Source organism: Bos indicus x Bos taurus, chromosome 7 (assembly GCF_003369695.1).
Source record: "Bos indicus x Bos taurus breed Angus x Brahman F1 hybrid chromosome 7, Bos_hybrid_MaternalHap_v2.0, whole genome shotgun sequence".
Lineage (NCBI taxonomy): Eukaryota > Metazoa > Chordata > Mammalia > Artiodactyla > Bovidae > Bos > Bos indicus x Bos taurus.
In genome coordinates this window covers 81,561,141-81,585,141 of record NC_040082.1, presented here as the reverse complement: position 1 = coordinate 81,585,141, position 24,001 = coordinate 81,561,141, and the positions used below count along the sequence as shown (strand labels likewise).

Genomic DNA, 24,001 nt, shown 5'->3' with positions numbered 1-24,001 from the left:
GGGCACAGTTGTGGTTCTTCTAGAGTTTCTGCTAAGTTGCTATTAATTCTAATTTCTGATGAGAGCTTGGACTGGAAAAGTGGTAGAGAAAAGATATCTCATAATTACACTATAAAGGGAAGATGATGATGATGATGCCCATAACTGAAACTGAAATATCTTTTATAGTAAGTTTCTAATATAGCATCAGCAAAGCCAGGGAACAGTTGTTTTTCTTTTTTTTCTGAGATCCCCCTATCTGCCCCTACCCTTCCTGGGCCCCAGTAAGTTTCCTAGGTACGTTGTTTACTCAGAAGGCTATTTCCTTTCTAATATCAAAAATGCAATCAATAATTATTAGATTTTGTACAGGGCCTAGCAACTGGCTGCCCAAGGAATGTTTCATTCATTAACACTTTCACTTGTGTTTAAGTACTTCTGAAGTACTGTAGGTTTTTGTGATAACCTTCAAAGGTCATCAGAGAACGTGTTAGTGTTACTGTTTTGGTTTTATAGGTGAAGAAACCAAGGTTTAGAACTCATGCTGTGCCTTTACTTGCGCAAACGTGTATTGAGGATGCGTTGTAATGAAAAAGAAGCTTGGCTCTTGCCCTGGACTTTACCACTTGGTTCTTGCTGCTCAAGTCTATTCTGGGTCATGATTTTATTGAACATCTATGGACTCTCTCCCCAGGCAAAAGAAAAGAAGGAGAAAGTGCATCTATGTGCAAACATAAACCTTTGCTTCTGTAATTACAGGCTTTCCCAGACTCCATTAAGTCTTTGAACCCAAGGTAAAGAATCTTTGATTTAACAATTGCTTGTCAGCAAGCCTTAAGTTCAGTAACTTACTTGGGGGCCAAACAGCTTGACTGCTGACAAGTGACAGGAACCCCATGCTGCTTTTTTCTCCCTTGATGATTTTTCCTACCACCCTATGCTGAGTTTGAAATGATGAGCAGCCAATGAAATATTAGGAACACTCTCTGTAAATATAGAGTGTTTTATAAATAAAAATGCAAACAGATCGCTCAGTAGCAGGGGAAACCCAGGCCATGTATTCTGTAGCGTGGCTTGTGTTGCAAAACCCCACTAACCCCTTAGTTGCCACTATTTGGTTTAACCTGATCACTTGCAAGAAAGTAGCAGTCCTCACTGGTGCATATGTTAACAATATAAGTGAAAAATATGCTGTGCCTGTGGCATATATTTTGGCAAATGCTTTCTATGTGTGGGTTGTGAGAGCTGGCTTAATTCTAACTGTGGAAATATCAGTGGGGTTTGTATCTGTCTTCCTGAGATAGTTGGAAAGAAGGAATTTAAGTACTTAAGAGACCACACATTATTTTATTTTTGTCCTACTTTGGAAAGAGCCATGTTCATTTGAAGAAACTCATTAATGTGCAGAGTAGTTACTAGTCGTTACTCAATTAAATTCTGTTGACTGGTGGAAGTCAAAGAATGATGTGAGGTTTTACAAAATTTCTGATAGTTTGGGTAGAGTCAAAGTCAATGGCTACTTCTCCATGCATATTAATTTAAAAATAATTCACTAATACCATAATGACCCTGTTTGTTTTAGACCAGTATTTAAAAAAGGAACATGAAGGCTTGCTTGTCTTTCTTCACCAAATAGCAGTTTTGCAGACCCTTACAAGTTCCCATATGTTAGTGAAAAACATTTCCCAAGAAATTGGCAGCATTGCACTTTGTAGCTGATGCCAGCTACTTCCTTGGGCCAATTCAACAGAGAGGAGAAGGGGGAAAAAATGCCTTGTTTTAGTGGCTGAATTACTCTGACAAGCTTTTACATTGCCCCTCCTCTTATTAATATTCTTTTTGATGTGAGCTTGTAAAACAGAGGATTGGCTGTTAATCTCCAAGATCTCAAGGGCTTTTGGCCGTGGCCCATAATTGATGTGTTCACATGGCTGTTGTCTGACTACTAATGATTAGACAGCAGTGTTATCTACCAGCTACATCAGTGTTGCTTATAAATCACACTTGATAAACTGCAGTTTCATTTCTTCAAAGAGTCCCAACGTGTCTCCATACTTTGATAGAACTGCCAGAGGCATCTCACAATTTCTGTGACAGCTTAGATTAGGTTTATTTTTCATTTCTGTTTGACAAAATATTAGACTTCCTAACGCACTTGAAAGAGAACGTGTTTGTTCCTCTAACCAGGCACTTGGAGAACGATAGGCAGAGAAGGATTACTTGCTCTCGGTGGGAAGAGGTACTGGTTGGGGGTCCCAGGTTGTGTTTTTGCCTTGGATACTCACGCTTAGGTGCATGGATTGGGGCCATGCCACTCGGAGCACTCTGAAAGAAGGGAAGGGGTGCTGGGGAGGAAGTCTTCAGCTTATGGGCCTGTCTCAAATTGTGACATGGCTGGGGTTGGCTCTCTAGAACTACGAGGCTTCACTGTCGCTACGTGTGTTAACCCCACGCCTTGCAGTGTGACTCCGCTCTGCACAAGGGCACAAGAAAGCAAGAAGGTTTACGAGAGGAAGACGTAGCATCCACAGGAGTCCCATCTGTTGTCCTTCACTGCCGGTATGGAGACATTCACTGGCCACACACACTCCCAAAGCCCCCTTTCAGCCCAGAACCCTGGGCTCTGCAGAGATGAAACCGGGTTGCACGTTGCACGCACACGGTGCTTAGATTGGGAACCTCTGCTTAGACTTGGACCCTTATTTCGCTATAAACTCCTGTGTCCTTGAGCTAACTTTGCTCATCTGTGAAACTAAAAAAAAAAAAAGAAAGACTAATTTCTACCGTTGTTTTGCATATCCTTGGGGGGCTGAGTTATTCCAGAGCCCCTTAAAGTCTTTTTGCTAAAACATTAGTTAATTAATCTTCACTTAAATTTTGAGAACAATGATTAGATTTCAAAGGAGTATTTATAATTGTGATTTTAAGAACTGGATTTTTAAAAACTGGTTTTAAAAACCACATTGCTTTTGAGAGACATTTATATCAGTTACGGTGTATCAGGAGGTTAAATATTTTTTTCAAATTATACCATTTGTATTCAGAATAAAATTACATGGCAAAAACTGGGAGTAGAGATTTTGTTAATAAATTGTTAAGAGTTTAAAGAGTAACCAGAATTCTAGAACATAAGGCTGAAGAACACACAGTACCAGGCCTACCCAAAACACATTCCCCCAGCGCCATCCCATTAGAACAAAACAAAACAGAAGTCACATAAGATATCAGAGTGCTTCAGAGTTATTATTAAAAAGATATTTAAAGTTGTTGGTTAAAGCAACTGCTTGATAGATGTGTTTTTTACATACTATTTGATATTTTATATACATAGGACTTTTGTCTAGTTTCTCACTTGAGTCCTCACTTTTGTCAGCAGTAAAGAATCTGCCTTCCTTGCAGGAGCCACAGGAGACTTGGGTTCAACCCTGGGTTGGAAAGATCCCCTGGAGAAGGGCATGGCAACCCACTCCAGTATTCTTGCCTGGAGAAGCCCCATGGACAGAGGAGCCTGGCAGGCTACATAGCCCATGGGGTCTCAAAGAGTCAGACACGACTGAAGTGACTTAGCACATTGGCACAGCATTGAAAAACAAACGTACTTAAAGAGAGCCAAGGCTGCTTATCTTAAAATGATTTGTGGTTGAAGGAAATACCCTTTTTCTTTTTTAAATTTTATCCTGAAGTATACTTGATTTACTATGTTGCATTTCAGGTATATAGCGAAGTGATCCTGTTATACATTTATCTATTCTTTTTCAGATTCTTTTCATGTATAGGTTATTACAGAGTATTGAATAGAATTTCCTGTGCTCTACAGCACGTTCTTGTTGAATATCTGTTTTACGGAAAATGCCCTTTTAAAAAAGTTAAACAAAGCAATTTAAGTTGTTTTGGTTATGATTATTAGATTTTCTAATTCTTTTCTGGGGGGGGGAGTGATGCATTTTGCGTGGCGTACAGGCTCTTAGTTCCCTGATCAGGGAGTGAACCTGTGCCCCCTGCAGTGGAAGTGCAGAGTCCTAACCACTGGGCTGCTAGAGAATTCCCTATGATTATTAGATTTTAATGCACTGTGGGAAAAAATTCATGATTAAGTTAGAGAAGATAGTCATTCAGTGATGTAAACGGATGCTTCCATTTAGTTTTGATATGTAAAGGAATAGTATTTGAGTTTCTAATGTAGCTGTAAAATGGGAAACAGTCTATTAAGAGGTATTGGGTCTGTCTGTGAGCATATAAAATATGTATGCATATGTAAGAGCTGGATGGTAATATTAAAAATTAAAATAATTAGAATATTTTAAAAGATTTTTAAATATCATATTTAACTTTTAAAAAAAGTAGTATATGTATGTTATCTGTGAGTTTTATGATGCTTGTTACCATTATGGCAAAAATAAGTATGCATTTTTTAATTTTAAAAAGATACCAGTTCTTCTTGACTGATGATTTAAATCATAATTCAAATCAACTAGATTTAAATTTAGCTTAGTCTAATGCTAACTCTCTTTGCAGGTGTTTAGCAACTGACTGAAATTTACTGTACTATGAAGGGATAGCATAGCATACTAGAAATATACATTTTAATATAAATACGGAAAGCTCCATCGCCCACAGGGTGCTTATAGTTTGATACTTGTGTTGCAGTACATGTCCTCCATCATTTGTTTGGGGATACATCATACAAGAATTCACTGGCTTCATATCCACTAAAAATGTGCCTTTTTTTTTTTTTTTTTTGAAACTGATTCCTTACAGTTCTCTGTGAACAAGATTTAAAGCAGGTATTATTTGATAGGTATGAGATTGAATGAATTGTCTCTGAAAATTAGTCTTAGTAATTTCTTGTAGTCATCTGAAATCTATCCTGAAATAAAACCATATGCCTAGTTGCTTCAGTCGTGGGCGACTGTCTGTGACTTATGGACTATAGCCCGCCAGGCTCCTCTGTCCATGGGATTCTCCAGGCAAGAAGACTGGAGTGGGTTGCCATGCCCTCCTCCAGGGGATCTTCCCAACCCAGGAATCCAACCCGTATCTCTCTCCTGTGTTGTAGGCAGTTGCTTTACCCACTGAGCTGCCTGGGAAGCACACTAGCACAGTAAGACCCCCTAAACTGTATTCCCATTAGCTCATGGTGTCAGAGTGTGGGGAAGCAGACCTACAGATCTGTCTCCTGACTACCTTCATGAGGCATGGAACTGGTCTGTTACCGCACACAGGCCTCCTGAATGCGTGGTTTCTCCAGTCCCGCAGAGCCCTTTAAACTGCTGCTGTACATGACATATGCAGTAAGCAAGGGCACCAGTATAAAGACAAATGCTAATTGAGTAGTGTCGGAGAAGCATTTCACATACTCTGATCAAGCACAGGATATAAAGCAAGTGAAGAACAGAACCAGGAGAAGTCATGTCCTAGAGCAGGGCTGGTGGGCAATGCGAGTGGGCTGTGCAGGAGTATCCTTCGCACTAGCAGGACTCGGAAAGATGCACTCCGTACTGTTTCTAAATGGGAAGAACGGGGTCTGACAGGAAAAAATGAAACACATAGTAAAATTAAATGTTCTGAAAATGCGGATGTTGGATGCTAACATAATGTGACCCTATCTCTCCTGACCCAGTAGCCTTCATTCCCGTTTTGACGCTAGAGAGTAACTGGATTAGTGAGTATACATAGATGACCATGCTTATTTATGTGTGTGCTTTCTTTTGAGATCATTTTAGTTTATTTTGATTCTTGAAGTCCCTCTGTGAAATAACTAAGGCAAGCATTCTTAATGCCATTTTGTGAATACTGATCCTGATTTCATTATTAGACTTTAGATTCCTCCCAGGACACCAGTTTCTGGAAGAGGAAAAATCATTGTTCCTCCCCAGTAAAATCAAATCATATACCTGATTTTACGTAACTATAAATGTTCAACTATAGATTTATCTCCAGATGTTTTGAAGTTTTTCATTTTATTTGAAAAACCATCCTTTGGTTTCCAGAAACCATAGGAGCAGGTTTTTAATGTGTTGGTTTAGGCATGTGACACATTGAACAAGTCCTGAAAACATTGCTTTTGAGGTTTTGATGGAAACTCTGTGTGAGGATGACAGGGACCACTCCCACTGTGTGCAGGCTTACTACAAGATGGGGATGATAAGGGCTTGGTTTGAGTGACCTCATTCCATGTGTCCATTATATTAAATACAAGTTGGTAACATTATATACTATGACTCATGCTTTATAGGTAAGGAAACTGAGGTTTAGCAGAGTTCAGTGAAATTGTAAGATGCTGCTGCTGCTAAGTCGCTTCAGTCATGTCCGACTCTGTGCGACCCCATAGATGGCAGCCCGCCAGGCTCCACCATCCCTGGGATTCTCCAGGCAAGAACACTGAAGTGGGTTGCCATTTCCTTCTCCAGTGCATGAAAGTGAAAGGTGAAAGTGAAGTTGCTGTCGTGTCCGACTCATAGTGACCCCATGGACTGCAGCCTACCAGGCTTCTCCATCCATAGGATTTTCCAGGCAAGAGTACTGGAGTGGGGTGCCATTGCCTTCTAGTTTGTAAATGATCTGAGAGTTAAACACAGAGACTTATCTGTTATATGCAAGCTCTTCCCGAGTTCAGAAGTGTTAGTGGGATGCTTGGCATGTCTGTTGTGATACTGTGTGAGAAGAAGCTTCTGGAACTGACAGTCTTAGTTGAACCATTCATTACTAGGCTTCTGCATAGAGAACTCAGATTTCTGGAATTGCTTGATTCATTTCTAGCTCCCAACCAAATGTGTTTGAGAATGATAATTTCATCTCATTCATTCATTCAAGAGGAAGTTAAGCTAAAATATCCTAGCTTTTAAGATTAAAAATGTGACCAAAAACACATTACAGTTATGTGGGATTTTTAACATTCCTCCATTCTTATAGGAATAGAGAGGTATAATTTATCAACAATGTTGTTATTTCAAAAAAACTTGACTTGGGTGTAAGCTCTGTCTAGGTAGGAATCTTAGCTGTCTTGGTTATCCTTATATTAGTGCCAAGCTGTCATAATAGAGAGATACTCAATAAATATTTATTGAGTTTTTAAAGTCATGACTGCTTAAGTTAGAATTGAAGTATACCTCCTGTCTCTTTTGTGGGCTGTGATTCTTGATTTTTGGTGGGAGAGCTAAGCATAGTGGTGCATTAAATTTTTTTTTTCTTTTTGCCTCATTCATAAATGAATCTGTATGCTTACTTCATCATATTCCTATACTTTTTTCCTGCTTCCTCTTTTCTCTTCCTTCCTGCTCTTTTTCAACACCCTTCACCCCCCATCCCGTCCTCTCTTCCTCTTCCTGGTAACATTGATTAGAGTCCACTGGTGAACCTAAATGAGCTACTTAACGGATCAGCATTTCCCATTAAACTAGAGCAGGGACCAGCAAACGTTTTCTGTAGAGAGTCCATAGTACATATTTTAACTTTGTGGAACCAGATGCAGTATCATGGGTAGTATGTAGGTCCTGATATGACCAGGGAGAGGAAACAGTCTCTACAGATTTTTTTCAGTTGATAAACATTAAAATCTAATGATAGTAATTGAGTGCACTCTGTTTGTAATACAGGTCTACTAATTAGAAGAATGGAATTCTCTTTTTATGGGTGGTGGTGATAACGTTTCACTTACTGTGGGTTCAGAGTTAGTGGTTGCTATCATTAAACTGATTGTAAAATATCATTTGTAAAAAAACGTGCTTAGCTTGTGGGGGTGTACAAGATATTGGCAGTTGGGCCGGATTTGGCCCTCTGGCCTTTGTTTGCTGACCCTTAATCTAGACTGTGGACCAAAGCCATCCCAAGTAGGGTAAACTGCTGATATTCTTCCCTTTGTAGAGGCTCATTCTCTGGAGACTGGAAAGCCAAGGCATTCACATGGGAGGAAGGGGGGAATCGGGATTTGCAGGCTGGGAGCAGGAACATAGAGAATGAGGGGGACATGATTTTAGGGTACCAGTGTAGCGAGATAGAAGGGAATACGAGTGAGTTTATCTCGATTTAGAGTCCAGCACTGATTCTCAAGGGAATGAGCCTTGGACCCTGTAGGACATCACTCGGTACGGTAGCATCAGGTGGAGGCAGTCTGAAAAAGCGTATTCAAGATGACTACCGGTTTTGTGATAGTCTCCTCAAGCACAGGCCTCATACCTTCTTGGCTGCTGGTGACATGGAAGGGCTGCAGGAACTGGCATTTGGCGGGGGGCGGGGGGGTGGCAGCGGGGCATGGGAGTATGGGTTCTCACGGATCAAGTCATCTGATGGAAGAAAGGTGGCTGCAGCCATGGTGTCGAGTCAGTATTTCTTCACTTGGATTGAAACAGAAGGTTCCAGAGGGTGTAGGGGCCACTCTCTGGGGCTGCCAGTAGCTGTCAGGGTGAAATTCAGGGCTTGCCTTTAAAAAGCCAGCAGTCTTGCTCTTCTGGTGGGTAGAGAGGAGGAAGGGACCCTCAACCAGCTCCCCAGAGGTCCACATTATATCTTCCCTTGACTGCCCTGTGGTGTCAGCCACCAGACCTCCCGGACCACGGTGGCCTCGGAGCCTCTCTCCCCTGGTTGTGGTCACTCATCTCTCTCCTGATTTGCTGCAACCTCAACAGCCACGCCTCCTGCTCTCTTACTCCACACTTAAGTCAGCGAGAAATGTTGTTGCCCCTTCTCTTCGTACTTTTCACAGGTTCCCTGAGCCATCTTGTCCACTCTGCTGGCTTCACCACTTTCTCTCTGCCAGTGACTCCTCTCTAGTCTAGATAATTCTCTTGAGCTCTACACCATTCTGTCCATCTGCACAATAGACATCGCCCCACCACACTCCACCCGTCCTCTCCATCCCAGGGAAGGACGCCCTCGCGCGCTCACACGGAAGCCTGGGACTGGGATTTGAGACTCCTCTCTTCCCCAACCCCTGCCACATCTGCTGCCTCTTCCGTGAAGGACTCCAGTGGCTTCAGCTGCCCTCCTTCCCTCCTTCCTTCCTGCAGTTTCAGCCGTCTTGTATCTGTTCTCCCACGGCTTCAGTTTTGCCAGAGAAACTATCCATCCTCCCATGCCCCTGCTTTAATATCCTCAGCACAGTCTTCTACCTTTGCAGTCATTCCCCAACATTCTTAGTCTGTCCTGTGCTCTTCATGCGCCCTCTGTTTCTCCAGCCTTAATGTTCTATCTTCCTCCTGACCCCCTAAGCTCCTAGACTCACTGTACTGTCCAGCGTGGCTCATCTCTTCCATGTTTCCCACCCTTACCCGGCCTTACTCCTGCAGTCCCTTCAGATCCACCTTGCACTCTCCCTACCACACCCCTTGGCACTCGCACGATGCCCTGAGCCTGACTGACCACCCAAGCTGACCCCAAGCTGCTCTGTGGCCCCTGCTAGTCTCCCCTGCAGCCTCAAGGGCCCTCCAGGGCTCATGGAGAAACACTTGGCAAATGGTAGGACCTGGCAAAAACTTTTTAGATGAGGAAACGACTTCCCCGATGGTGAGGGGGCTTCAGTCAGCAGCCCTTGTAAAGCGGAGGACAGGGTCAATACACTACCTCCCTTCACACGCAGTTGGTCCCAGTGCCACCTTGGCTTGTTAATTTCAGGACCTCCGCACAAGGAGTTGAAATCATAGTCTCAATCCTATTTCTCTCCCTTCTGAGTTAGCATTTGTTTCCGTTTGTTTCCTTTTATTCTGAGTGGAAAGGCTTAGCATCTTTTTATTAAATTTTTTAAAAAAATTGTGAAAGTAGTACATGTTCATGCTAAAATTCATGCAAACACAGAGGCTATAAAATGAAAACTGACTCCTCCCCATCGCCCTGCATTTTTTATATGGATTAAATTTCTAGAAGGATGCATACGTAGGAAACTGTTAGAAGAGAGGCTCTCCCTGGAGAATGACCAGTTGGACTTTTAAAGGCTGCTCTGTTCTCAGGAGGGAAAACAGAATTCTGGGCCTGTGGGAAACTCTTTTGTGGGGATGGGGAAGGTTCTGCGAGCAGAGAACTTTGAAAGTTTGAGTTACGGTGCAGAGCTTGGTGGAGGGCACAGCAGCCCTCATGGGGTGGCTTGTGGCCTCTTGTTTGGCTCCTGACCTTGCTGTGTGCTGTCATGCTTGGTGGTGTCTGAATCTTTGTGGCTCCCGTGGACTGTGGCCCACCAGACTTCTCTGTCCGTGGAATTTTCCAGGCAAGAATACTGGAGCAGGTTACCATTTCCTCCTTCAGGGGATCTTCCCGACCCAGGGATCAAACCCACATCTCCTGCACTGATGGGCAAAACCTTTACCACTGAGCCAGCACTCCTGACCTTGAGAGGTAACTTACCTCTTAAGAATTTAGTTTCTTTAGTTTATAGAATCAGATGAGAAAGCCCACTCTTGCCTTTTCATAGAGCCAAGATAAGAATGAATGTTAAAAAAAAAAAGTGTCTCTTTAAGGTATCCTTAAAGATGGGCATGAAGATGGCTCGGGAGCTTCATGATTTCTTTCTGTCTGTAACCGTCCATCTCTGTGATGAGCTATGGAGAGCTTTACTGAGTTGTTTGATTTGATACGAAATGAAAGTTTTAAAGCTTGTGTTAAGAGAGTGATGACTCCTTTGAATCAGTGTTTGGGAGTTATAAAAGGAAGGATAAGAGAGAAGAGGTTGATGCTAAGTGTCCTAGACCGGAATTTATGTGAGTAGTCTTTAGTTTTTTCAGGGAGGAAGTGGTACCAGAATAGTATGTGGGGCAAGAAGTGACAACTGGCCCACCCTGCTGTGGAAAGGGGCTTTGACTCTTTCCATGAAGCATCTTAGTTCTCATAAGGTTTGACTCCTTGCCGTTGAACTTGTTATGACCAGCATGTATTGTGTTTATAGTTTAAATGTCCAAAATATTCCTGAAAAGACTATGTTTAGGTGGTTGCAGGTGAGATTTTCTACTATAAAGAAGTGCTGTTGGTTAGAGCTTTAGGAATAAGGTGATTATCCCAACTCCCAACAGGGCTTTTCTTTCTTTCATTTCCCCTCCTTTCTCCCTTCATTGAATCATGTCTGTGTCCTGAGATAGCTGAGGATTAGAGACCTCCAACCTTTTAATAATTTCGAGGAGAAATTGGGGTCATGCGAAGACAGGCAATGCTTTAATGGCCAGTTATCTGCGGAGATACTCAGTAACCAGGGGTTTTGAAATTGATTTGCTCGCTGATGCACGTGCATCCACGTGAAGCAAAATCCAGAGTTTTACCTCTGGGCTGCTTTTTTAAAAATTTCACTCTTCAGGACCAAGGGCAAGATGTAATTGCAAGAAATGGGATTGATGTGGAACTTTACAGGGGTTTCAGTTCAGTTCAGCTCAGTTACTCAGTTGTGTCCGACTCTTTGTGACCCTATGGACTGCAGCATGCCAAGCTTCCTTGTCCATCACCAACCCCCGGATCTTACACAGACTTATGTCCATTGAGTTGGTAATGCCATCCAACCATGTCATACTCTGTCATCCCCTTCTCCCGCCTTCAGTTTTTGCCAGCATCAGTTCAATTCAGTTCAGTTGCTCAGTCGTGTCTGACTCTTTGTGACCCTGTGAATCGCAGGACGCCAGGCCTCCCTGTCCATCACCAACTCCCGAGTTTACTCAAACTCATATCCATCGAGTCGGTGATGCCATCCAGCCATCTCATCCTTTGTTGTCCTCTTCTCCTCCTGCCCCCAATCCCTGCCAGCATCAGGGTCTTTTCCACTGAGTCAACTCTTCGCATGAGGTGGCCAAAGTATTGGAGTTTCAGCTTCAGCATCAGTCCTTCCAATGAACACCCAGGACTGATCTCCCTTAGAATGGACTGGTTGGATGTCCTTGCAGTCCAAGGGACTCTCAAGAGTCTTCTCCAACACCACCGTTCAAAAGCATCAATTCTTCGGTGCTCAGCTTTCTTCACAGTCCAACTCTCACATCCATACATGACCACTGGAAAAACCATAGCCTTGCCTAGACGGACCTTTGTTGGCAAAGTAATGTCTCTGCTTTTTAATATGCTGTCTAGGTTGGTCATAACTTTTCTTCCAAGAAGCGAGCGTCTTTTAATTTCATGGCTGCAGTCACCATTTGCAGTGATTTCTGGAGCCCAAAAAACTAAAGTCTGACACTGTTTGCACTGTTTCCCCATCTATTTCCCATGAAGTGATGGGACCGGATGCCATAATCTTTGTTTTCTGAATGTTGAGTTTTAAGCCAACTTTTTCACTCTCCTCTTTCACTTTCATCAAGAGGCTCTTTAGTTCCTCTTCACTTTCTGCCATAAGGGTGGTGTCATTTGCATATCTGAGGTATACACTGGAGTTTAGTTTTGTCCAAAATAAAGGGAAAAGGATTAATCCAAGAAGACAGACTTTTTTTTTAAGTACTTTTACTCCCTCCTCCTTTCTTTGTGGCTTAATTTTGTTTTTTAAGGTGTCTTTGGAAGTAGGCAGGATGAGAGGAAATCAGAGAAGCCTTATGAACAAGATAGGAAAACAGTGGTCATTTACTGCTGTTTAAAGCGTGCTTAGGTTGCTGAGTACTGTCACCGACACTTTTAAAACAGATGAAGAATCTGTGGCTCAGGAATAAGATAGGAATGGTCCCTCCCTCCCCCGACAGAGAACGCAGATGAGGCTGAGTGTGTAACAGCTGCTGTGGTTGGTGGAAAGTACCCAAGGCTGAGTCCCTGTGTCCCCTCTAGCTCCACCAGCTTTATTTTCCCATGGAACCTGGCACAGCGCGGGGAGGGCCTTCTAGGGGAGATTTTGGTTTGGCTTCAAAACAACCAGAGAGCTTTAGACACCAAGTCCAGGGTAGTTTAATTATACTCTGTCTTTCCATATGGACTCAGTACCTTGTCTTTTGCTTTGAAAAATTGTCACAGCTAGAGCATGAAGTTAAAAATCGTCACTGTTGTTTAAAATGTAGTTTACACCTGTGGCTGGCCTGTCTGTGCCTCTGACTTGTGACCTGCACATGGAGTTGCTTCTTGAATAACACACTGAACAGTCAGCGACCTTCCCTTGACCACCACCCCCAAGGCAGCGTCCCCGAGAGCCTGGGCTAGCATTCTGTGACTTCAGCAGGGCTGGAGTCCTGGTTGGGAATGGAAGCATCCATCTTGACCCCACTGCCCTTGGAACTGGAGCCCTGGTCCATCCCGAGGCTGAGCCCTACCTATTCAGCAGCTAAGCCTTTAAAAGCGTGCGAGCAGCTAGAACTTTGGCTTTTTATTTGGTCTCTGTCTTTATGCCTAGGAATGAGAAAGTGAAAATGATAGTATGATTTCCAGTCATTGTGTATATCTGTTGCTTTTGGAGTCAGATGATTTAAAACAGCAACAACAGTAAAACAGAACCTGAGCTATGGTTTCTGCGAGGTTCTGTAGTTGAGGTTTCTGAAGGAATTGCGGTATTTGCTTGGGCACACCAAGATGCACCATCCTAAACTAGGAGTTGAGAGAATAATCAGATGCATGGCTTCTAACATGCAGAAAAGGGTCAGGAATTACCCGGGGAGGTAGGTTTCTTTCTTGTGTTCTCTTCTACATTGAGAAGAGTTTCTTTTGCTGTTTGATCAATGTGAGTTCAGATTCTGGCTCAGCCACTGACCCTAAGTGACCTTTTCCGTTTAAGTTCCTTATTCCTCATCTGTTAAGTACTTTCAGTCACAACCTTGTGAAGACTGAATGAGAGAATGCATAGTACCATCCCTCCTGTGTAATAAGTGTTAAACAGTAGTGACTGATACTGTTACTAGTTTTACAAGAAAGTCCACAGACTTTGAAGTCAGAGAGGTTTGGCTTTGAATTTCAGCTCTCTGGGTAAGTAGCTCATTCGCTGAGATCTTCAGTTTCTGTTTCTATAAAATGGGGATGTTATGAGTGTCAGAGGAGATAGAAAACATCTGGGGCCTGGTGTACAGTAGGCCCTTAGAAGGAGTTTGCCCCTGTTGTTTGGCAGCAAGCTGTAGCACGTGCTTTGCCCTGATCACGGTTTCTAGAAGGAAAAGCCTGCACTACATGTAGGAAAGACAGAATTAGGAATACTGAAATGCAGTTGTTCCAATTTTGTCCGACAAGGATGAAAATTCACCCTTGACGAATCATTTTGGGGAAAAGATCGGTGCTTAAGGAAACCATTTTTTAAGCTTCCCTTGCTTTACTAATGAAGCAACGATGTCTGGCAGAAAGGGTAGTTAAAATGCAAAGTGATGGACTGCGCCAGTGGTCACCTTTAAAGAGCTGTGATTTCCCTTACATGGAGTGCCGTCTCTGTCTAATGCTTTTTAAATTAAAGGGGTGACTGTGGGCAATCTCATAAAACAGCCAAATACTAGGATATGGAGAAAACGAGAACATTAAGTAATCGTGCCCCGGTGTGCTCACAGAATGTAAAAATATTGACTCTGAACAAAATAAAACACCATTCCCGCTCTGGTTGTTGGCGACCCGAGAATCCCAGGATTGAGGGGTTAAGAGCAAGATGAGCATGCAGATTTGTACCAACAGATGGAAGAAACCCAGGCAAGTTCCCCAGTGAAGGTTCAGACCTGCCCCGAGGTGTAGGAAGGAATCTTTCCTTGAGGCTTGCCTGTTTCCTGGTGGTGAACTTCCCATCTGCCTGGCAGTGCTAGCCATCCCCACAATAGAGCCAACCTGACTGTCCTTTTGTCGGGTCAGCCCTGCCCAGCCGACCTCTCCTAACTTGTCAGTTTCCAGCTGCTGGAAACCATCACCAGGGGCCATAGTCTGTGCCCGAGTGGTGCAAAGCTGCTGCCCACCATGCTTCAGCATTGGAGCCTTCCTTGCTCGTCGGCACTCAGGAAGCTCTTGAAATAAGGTGAACAGAGAAAACATTGCCAGGATCTCTCTGCAGACTATTTTTCCCCCTGGTTCTCTGATTACTCACCCTAAGTGCCGCTATCTGTGTAAATAACCTTTTCTTCCCCGCCTCCCTGTCCCCTCTCTGCTCCCCGACTCCCATGCTCTCAGGCTCTCTCGAGTAATAAATAGCCAGGCTACTGCTCAGTGTGCACCAACACCTGGGAATAATCATGCAAAAATAACAGTGAGAGACTGCCGCGCGTCTGTTCTTGACATTAACTTTCCTCAGTTTGACAGGCTGCCACCACCAGCTGTTAGACTTATGGGTCTTTTTTTTTTTTTTCTTCCACTGGAGATGGCTGCTTTCCTCTTTCAGGCTCTAGTATATTACATCAGTGTCCCGTCAGGGTAACAGAAAAGAGCTTTGACAAAGGAACCATCTCTAAAACTGGCCAGTTCTCCCTCCTGCTCTTTTATTCCAGTTATTGGTATCATTTGACTAATAATTCCCCACCGATTTTTAAATGGAAGATGGTAGGAATACTCTTTTAGGGTATGTCCCTCCCGAAAGGTACTTATAACTGCTAATCTTAGTAGCAAATCCTAGCATTTGGCTTCTAAAGGGCTAAACCACCTAGCATTTTCTTTTCAGTTCAGGTCTCAGGTATGTTTGTGATAATAATAATCATATTGACGATGGCAGTAGCATTTGTTTATTGAGGGCTATTCCATACCTTAGGAGAAGGCAATGGCAACCCACTCCAGTACTCTTGGCTGCAAATCCCATGGACGGAGGAGCCTGGTAGGCTGCAGTCCATGGGGTCGTGAAGAGTCGGACACAACTGAGCAATTTCACTTTTCACACCTTCACTTTTCACTTTCATGCATTGGAGAAGGAAATGGCAACCCACTCCGGTGTTCTTGCCTGGAGAATCCCAGGGACGGGGGAGCCTGGTGGGCTGCCGTCTCTGGGGTCACACAGAGTCGGCCACAACTGAAGCGACTTAGCAGCATTCCATCCCTGGTGCCCTGGGGTAACGTCGTTTTGCGTGATCTTGAGTAGTAGTCACCTTAGTAGTCAGGTGTTGTTTCCATTTTACAGATGAAGCTACTGAGTCCCAGAAAGATCAGGCAACTTGCCCAGGGTTCTGTTGCTAAAGGTTGACGTGGACTTCAGCTACAGAGGCTGATCTCTGCCCCGCACTGCCTTTACATGCTGGTTTTCACACTCAGGTCACCCTGGATAGCCCCTTACGTGAAGTGCTGCAGCGACACTTGCAATTTTGCTGGATTTGTATGACCATTTGATTATTGCTGCAGTCTTGCTCACTCTTTTGCTAGTGGCACCTGGCACAAAGCAGGTATGTTAGTAATTATTTATTGGGTGGACATGTGATCAATTTGAGGTGAATAAAAGGAAACTTTGAGGGGAGCATAGCACACACAAAAAAGAGGTCCAGCAAGAGATGAGTGGAAGGAGACTCTGCAGAAGTGGAGGACTCATCAGGGCCTGCTGTAAAATGGGGCTGGATTAAGCCAGTGGACGACTGCCAGATGCCAGTGTATGAAAGGAGCAGTATTTCCTCAGGCTGAGCTTCTCAGGGTTAAGCCCTTTTTCTTATACTTTTAACATACTTTTTAACCGCACTTAACCATGCATTTGGAGAGGATTATAGATTTATGTTAAACATAGTAGGATATAAAAAGGAGCTTTGTAAGAGTGCATGCAGGGTTAGAGAACTGTAATATCAGACCAGGGACTTTTTTTTTTTTTTTTTTTCTTTTCCTAAGCCGTTGTTTACTGAGCTAAGCACTATGCCAAGCTTTCACTGGGCATGAGTTATCTCATTGAGTCCTCACTGCAACCCCGTGTGGATAATCATTATTCTTACTCCCATTTCTTAGATCCTGACACTGAGCCTTAGAATAGCCAGTCATTTGCTCAGAATCCCACACAAGCAAGTACCTCCAGGGTCAGGATTTGAACCAGAACAACCTGAGGTTTGTCACTACGCAAGTCCAAGTGTGCATTGCCTCCTTTCCAGACACTCTTGTAGGAACTGTTGCTGCTCTTAAAGAGCCTCGCTGGGTGAAGAAATTGTGTTTCAGTGTAGGAGTGAATGACCTGAGAAATCAGGGGACAGTGGAAGCTGACCTTTTGTATAAGGCAAAAACAACTTTCAAAACCCTGCCTTGTGTGTCGCGTCACACGGCTGTGTATTAGACACCATGAAATACACAAGGACCGATTTCTATTTTGGAAGACCACGTCATGTCACACTGGGGGTGTTCACTAACACAAAGAAATAACCAAACTCTTAAGTTATTTCCCCCATCCCTCTTTTCCCTCCCAGTGTATGCTTAGCTCCTTTATAAAGGTCCTTCTTAGAGGATGCTGCTCTTCTGTGGTCACCTGGGCTGCCACTACAGATAAATTATTGCCCTTACACAGATACGGGCCCTGGCTTTCTCTAGAATGAGTAAGTTGGGTTAGATGACCTCCTAGCTAGAACATTCTGTGGTTGTCTCAAAAAGTTGGAAATGCAAACTCAGCGGCTTCTGCCTGGGCAGGTCACTGCAGGCTGAGGGAGCTCAGCCTTGTCAGTTGAGGCCACGAACAATGTGGGCCCAGCATAGCGCATGATCCAATTATTATGTTACGAGAGAGAGGAAATTCAGACTTGTCCCTAATTTTTTGCATTGGCAAAAAAAGAAAGAAAATGTTTTTAAAACTGGCATACCTGCCAACAAAAACTCCTCTGAGAGTGGCTGTAATTCCCCACCACCTTTCCAGTTGGTAAGCTCTGGGAGAGGAGGGCCCTCGGTATACCTCATGGATGGTCTTTGTTTTCCACTCCAAATCCTGAAATCCCAAGGGAGAAAAGTTTGCTTTTCTACTCATAATGATAATCGATACCTAAAGGAATGGGGATTTGAGCTGCATTGAGGAAGCGAGTTCAGTGGAAAAACTTAAGAGAAATTCACCTGTGCAAGTCAAAGAGCTTAACCTATAAAACCATATAAACTGTTGAGTTTTCCTATCAAGTTTAAGAGTTTTAGACTGTTATTACATTGGGGGACTGTTTATGATTATTGTTCATATTTATAGGCAAACTTCTCTGAATCTTAGTTTTCTCATTTTAAAACAAGTGTCCACAGGGCTTCAGGGTCCCTTCTGTATATATCATCAGCTGAACTCTTTTCATTGCTTTTGAATTGTGTTAATGGAAATAAACAGTTAACTTGCCAGTAGGCCTAGGATACCATGGCCTCTCCCATCAAGCCATCTAGATTCTTTAGAAGCTTCATCTTTGGAATTACATAAATATCCCAAAGAGTATGTGAGTATGTATGTATCTCCATGGAAATATATTCATAAACAGAGTTATACCGAAATAGAGATTTAATCTAGAAATTCTGTTGTGATAGGATTCATCATCACTATTAGAAGGCAAGAAAATAAATTTTCCAGTTGAGGAACATGGGCCTCAGTGAGGTTAAATGACTCTCATAAGTCACAGGCTTACTTAGTGGGGAGGTGTGGCCAACGTCCTGTGGTCTGCTCCCCCCATCCCTACGGCTTCTTTTGTACATGTTTTCCCACAGCATCCTAAGCTTCACAATTAGAGAGTTGGTACTCTCCAAGACACCTCACCTCTTTTCTTTTATTCAGTCTTCTTGTTTATCTAACTGAAGCTGTATTTGTTCTTTTAGAATTAATGTATGCTGTCGATCCAGAGAAGGCAATGGCACCCCACTCCAGTACTCTTGCCTGGAAAATCCCATGGACGGAGGAGCCTGGAAGGCTGCAGTCCATGAGGTCGCTAAGAGTCGGACACGACACTGAGCGACTTCACTTTCACTTTTCACTTTCCTGCATTGGAGAAGGAAATGGCAACCCACTCCAGTGTTCTTGCCTTGAGAATCCCAGGGACAGGGGAGCCTGGTGGGCTTCCGTCTATGGGGTTGCACAGAGTCGGACACGAATGAAGCGACTTAGCAACAGCATGCTGTCGATCAAGGATATGAAGACTATTTTGAGAATGTTCCATTTTGTTTTTTCAGTTTATATGTGTCGCACCAAATTACAGTCAATTTACAACTAACTATACAAATTAAGAGTTTGTTGGGAATCATGCAAGAAAATGTGCAGTCGCTGGTTTATAATTTTCTTTGGTCTTTTTTTTTTTTTCCTCTTTTAAATTCTAGAAAGTGACTTCAGTCTCATGCAGTCCTTTAGTTGTAATAAAGACTACAGGGCTGCACTGGCTTCCCCCACCTCCCTTAAATTTTCTTCCTCTGAATCCCTTTCTTCATTTGTCAGCTCAGTTTTAAAATAGAAACTATCAGTGTGAACTTTGATCCACATTAAGCTGCATTTACACAAAAGCATAAATCACCAGATCTGGGGCTTGGGGCTGTTAAATGCTTTCCTTTCTCGGGCTCTGTGATCAAGAATGAAGAACAATAAAAAGCATGGAGCAAAAGGAGTTTTATGGCAGCTTGGAGAGCAGGAAATTAACTTTCTTTAGCGTGCAGTTGGATGAAGGGCTGTTCTGTCGCATCTTGGATCACTCAGGCAAGTGAACGTCGCTGTATCATTTTAGTGAAATGCAAACTGTAGCAATAGTTCCTCCAGTCATATGAACAAGAAGCCCACACAGATGACTGCTTCAGCTGTTGGAGGAGGAGCACACTTCCTCATATGACTTCTCTTGAAAAACGCTCTGTGTGTGTGTGTGTGTGTATGTGTGTGTGTGTGTGTTTTTAAGAACAAAGACTATGCACTATTATGTCTGTATCAAATGTTGATTTCTTAAAAATTTTAACTGAGAGTATATGAACAGACTAAGATGGAATTTTACCAGAAGAGCTTTCTCTCTGTCCTTTTTACACGTCCCCTGTGTCAGCCCAACTGATAAGACATATAAACATCATTTCTTGTATGTCAGTGACGTCTCTGTGCAACCTGAGGACACAGGTGATCTGGAATCCTGTGCAGAGATGTTGTGCGTTTGGCTTTTTCGCCTGTGACAATCGGTCAGCAGGGCCAGAGCTATTCTGTAGCAGTCATAACAGTTGTTGCAGTGGGTGGAAGGCGTGCATCAGTCTGTTGGTGACCTACCTACTCAGTACATACCTAGCTTTTGGTTTCATTAATGGCCTGACTCCCTCATTTTTTGTGGTAAAGGACACCTCTGCTGTTGTCCTCAGGATTGGGGTGCAAGGGAGCGGTTGCACCACAGGGTCTCGTTTTGGCTGACGTTTCTCTTTTCTGAACATAGAGTTGCTGAGTCCCGATCAAACTCATCAGGGATCTTCACAAGTTGAAGCACTAAAGGACTTGTACATGGAGGAGCTCAGATTCTGTTGAGCACATGCATTTATGGGTAGTTCTCCATTTCTATGAACGCTGTCAAACTTTGCAGTAGAACACTTAGTTAAAAGTTGATGCCTAATACATGCTAATAATATCCAGTTTCTGTGTTTCTGTGTGTGTAATCAAGTTTATGATTTTGTATGTTTGGCAGAGTAAATTAATCTGTTTTAGTAGTGATTGAATTCATTATGGTTTATAAAGTACTTTGAAAACAATTTTAATCTATCTCTTATGCTTAAATGTCCAGTGATGCCTATATGGATATTTATTGGAGTTTCTCCTTTGAAAAATGTTATGTTGAAAATAACAGTTTCATGACAAGTGGGAAATAGTCTTCATTTTGCAAAGCATATTTCCTGCACATCTCTTGAGGCTAAACATTGTCAATTGGTAAATTTGTAAGGACCCCAAAGGCCTGTCTGTAACCCAAGAAGCTAGAGCTCCAATGTTTACTTTGTGTATCGTGAAAACCGAAAATGCTTATTTCTCTTCTACTTTGTATTTTGGCACCATTAAAACACTCAAAGCATATTATAATTGCAAATAGAATTTGGAATGGTGATGTATTCTGGAAGTGATGTCAACAGATTGCATTGAAAAGAGCTGCAAGCACGCAGCACCACTGCAGTAAGCCTGTCTGTCTTTCAGGTTGACCCCCTGTTTACAGTACCAGCGCCTCCGCCGCCGATTGCCAGCAGTCTCACGCCTCAGCTCCTGCCCTCCTACTTTTCCCCATCTTCATCCAATATTGCAGCACCGGTTGAACAGCTTTTGGTTCGGACTCGTTCCGTGGGTGTCAATACGTGTGAAGTTGGAGTAGTGACAGAGCCAGAGTGTCTTGGGCCCTGTGAACCCGGAACCAGTGTGAATTTGGAAGGGATCGTGTGGCATGAAACAGAAGAAGGTAAATACAATTTATTTTGATCTATTCCCCCATGTCCTCTTCCCTGTGATGTCTCTGTGTCTACCTGTAATGGGAATTTGCTTTGTGGTATTCAGAGAGGAAAGAAAAGTGGTTTCTACGCGCTCTTGATTTTTGTTGAAATAAGAGCTATGTTTCTCTTTTTGTTCATGGCTGCTTTTACATTCATTCAGGAACAGTCTGGTGTCTATCTAAGTGCTTCTCCACTTTAAGTGCTTTAACGTGGAAGGACTCTGAGAAGCAGGCTGAAGGTTACCGTTTCTCCTAGGAGGTATCATGAAAATTAGAATGGGCAATAGATCTCAAGTTCGTTTTGTTGTTGGTTTGCCAACTGATCTGTCTTGAGGTGGTTGTTTCTGTGTTGTTGAGGCTTATATTTACCTTCTGAGTTGAGCCAGTGTTCCTACATTTAGCAAGGGCCATTGCTGTGATTTGACGGTGGCCAGTTGTTGCTCAGAGTTAATGAAGCCAAGGTCCAAGGTGTAAGCTCCAGTTGAGTCAGTCAGTTCTTTTCTGTGGCTGAAGACGCAGCACCTTCCTGGTGCCCTAATTCAGCAGGCCGTCTGGCAAGTGCTGTCTATTAGTCATGAGACCCAAGGTGCAAGAGAACTAAATAGATTGGGTGAATCTCTCATTCCTATTGGAAATGCACATCAGATGTGTGTCATAACGGACAGTGGATCCAGACATGGTTGGCCACATCTCATAGTACAAGATCATCAAGTATAGCATGTTTCATATGGCCAGTGTCCTTGACAGAGCACAGTAGATAATTAATACAAACTAAATATGAAGGGGAGAGCTCCACTGCTGCATTTCGGAGTGCTTCCTGCCATGGGGAAGAAGCATGCTCCAGGGTACACCCGGGGACCAAAGGAAAGTGAAGAACAGAGGGGAAACGTTTTTCCTCTGAGCTAGATTGGTCAAGAGCGAGGAATGACCCTTATCAGTATCATTGTCTTTTAGGAGAGGAGTTCAGAGCAAGGATAAAGGTAACAAGAAGGACCTGAGATGCAAAATCAATAGATTCCTCTGTATCAAGGGGGAGAACTGGGGGCTGAAACTCAAAGGAGAAGAAATAAAATATGTGCTGAAGAGGCTGAATGGATGGGAAAGGACAATATATTGGGGGTGATTGTTGGGAAAGAAATGGTTGGGAGAAAATAGTTAAGAATGGTGACAAACTAGGGAATGAGAGTAAAAATGACTGAAAATCAGGCGACAGGTGTAAGCATAACTGCGAGAAGGCAAAAAATAGGCTGTTTCAAGATGGAAAAACAAAACTTCTAAGGAAAATCTTTGAATTCTACATACTATCTTGAATTTACTCTTCTTGTAGGATGGATTTCATCATTAGATAGAAAATTTGGTAGATAGCATCAGTAAGGAAAAATCAAGATTGAATTCTATAGGAAGCAGCCATGAGAAGAATGAAAGCAGCAGATCCGGAGAGCTCTCTTATTTGCTCAAATAGACCTGACAGTTAACATTTACTCTTGGTTTTAGAAACGTGGGAGGTTTTGCGCCTTCTCCCTCTTTGTACCTTAAACTGGAAAGCCACTTAAATCAGTACTGCACAACCACACCGGGAGGAATCGGTGTCAGAGGAGCTGGAATTAAACCTCTGTCGTGTTGCTTGTCGTTCAGAACCCGCCCAGTGCAGGGGCTCCACGTGGGGAGCTGGCTTCTCCTTCATTGCCTCTGGGTTGTGCATGGTTCATCTTCCTTTAGATTTTTTTTCCTAGAGCAGAAGTGATGGATAAGGGCTTCAGACTGGCATCTCCATGAGAAAACGTAGAAAAGACTTCAAGACATTATGAAGATTAATTAGTGGAGGTGCTGATTTTCGGGTATAAAATGATTTAAAAAGAGTAAGGATTAATTTACATCAAGTTGAAAGTCAGATTGTCTTGTACTTGGATAACCAACTCTTTAGGGTGAAGCACTGCCTTCCATTTTCCTACCTGTGACTTAGCGCCTGTCTGTTTATACTGCGTCATGATTCTATTTATTTCAGTGTGGGATAGGACAGGTTCCTGCAGCGTGACCTTCCTGCATGGTAGATGCTGTAAAATTAAATTAAAAATCCAGAAGGTTTTTGTGGTTCTAAAACAGCTCTAAGTTTAGGGTTTGGTTTTGTTTTGTTTTGTTTTTTCTCACTTTGCTTAGGAGTCTGCTGATTTTTTTTACTTTGAACCTTGGCCTTCAGTAAAAGATGGGCTTCCCTGGTGGCTCAGAGGGTAAAGCGGCTGCCTGCAATGCAGGAGAGCTGGGTTTGATCCCTGAGTCGGGAAGATCCCCTGGGGAAGGAAATGGCAACCCACGCCAGTGCCTCCGGTGTTCTTGCCTGGAAGATCCCATGGACGGAGAAGCCTGGTAGGCTACAGTCCATGGGGTCGCAAAGAGTCAGACACGACTGAGTGACTTCACTTTCACTTTAGTAAAAGATGGGATTATTTAGAAAAAAGAAGATCTGTGTTTGAAAACAATAGTATATATGTTGATTGGAAATTCTGATGCTCTGGGCATACGTTTAAAGGGCTTTCATCATCATTATTATTTAGAAGTGATATGAATAAAGCCTCCCCAGTTCCTTGCTGTTCTTTGAAAATCCGTCTCCTGAGTCCAGTGTGCCTTCCCTGATCCTCTGTGATCCCTGAATCCCCGTGGGTGACTTCCTTCAGATGGCAGAGTAGTGGAGTCTTCCACAGCTCCTCTGAATTGCCTCACATTTTCCAGGATTTGGAATGTGTGGATGTTTACTGTGATGACAAGGAGGAGATGGAGCTGTTAATAGAGTTATTCTTGCTGAATAAACTAAACTTCTGACCTCCATAGAACGTAACTTGCCTTAGTCGAGGCCTGGGTCATAAGATGTGTGTTTAATG

At 43.1% G+C, this 24,001-nt stretch overlaps 1 protein-coding gene across 3 annotated transcripts in view; it reads left to right on the top strand.

The window, feature by feature from the left end:
* Positions 1 to 24,001, top strand: part of ZNF608 (zinc finger protein 608) — a 108,755-nt gene that overhangs the window by 27,552 nt on the left and 57,202 nt on the right. For all 3 annotated transcript variants that reach the window (XM_027547000.1, XM_027546997.1, XM_027546999.1), the window contains one exon: positions 20,840 to 21,095. In XM_027547000.1, the coding sequence (XP_027402801.1) occupies positions 20,840 to 21,095 (256 nt within the window). The remainder of the gene's footprint in view (positions 1 to 20,839; positions 21,096 to 24,001) is intronic.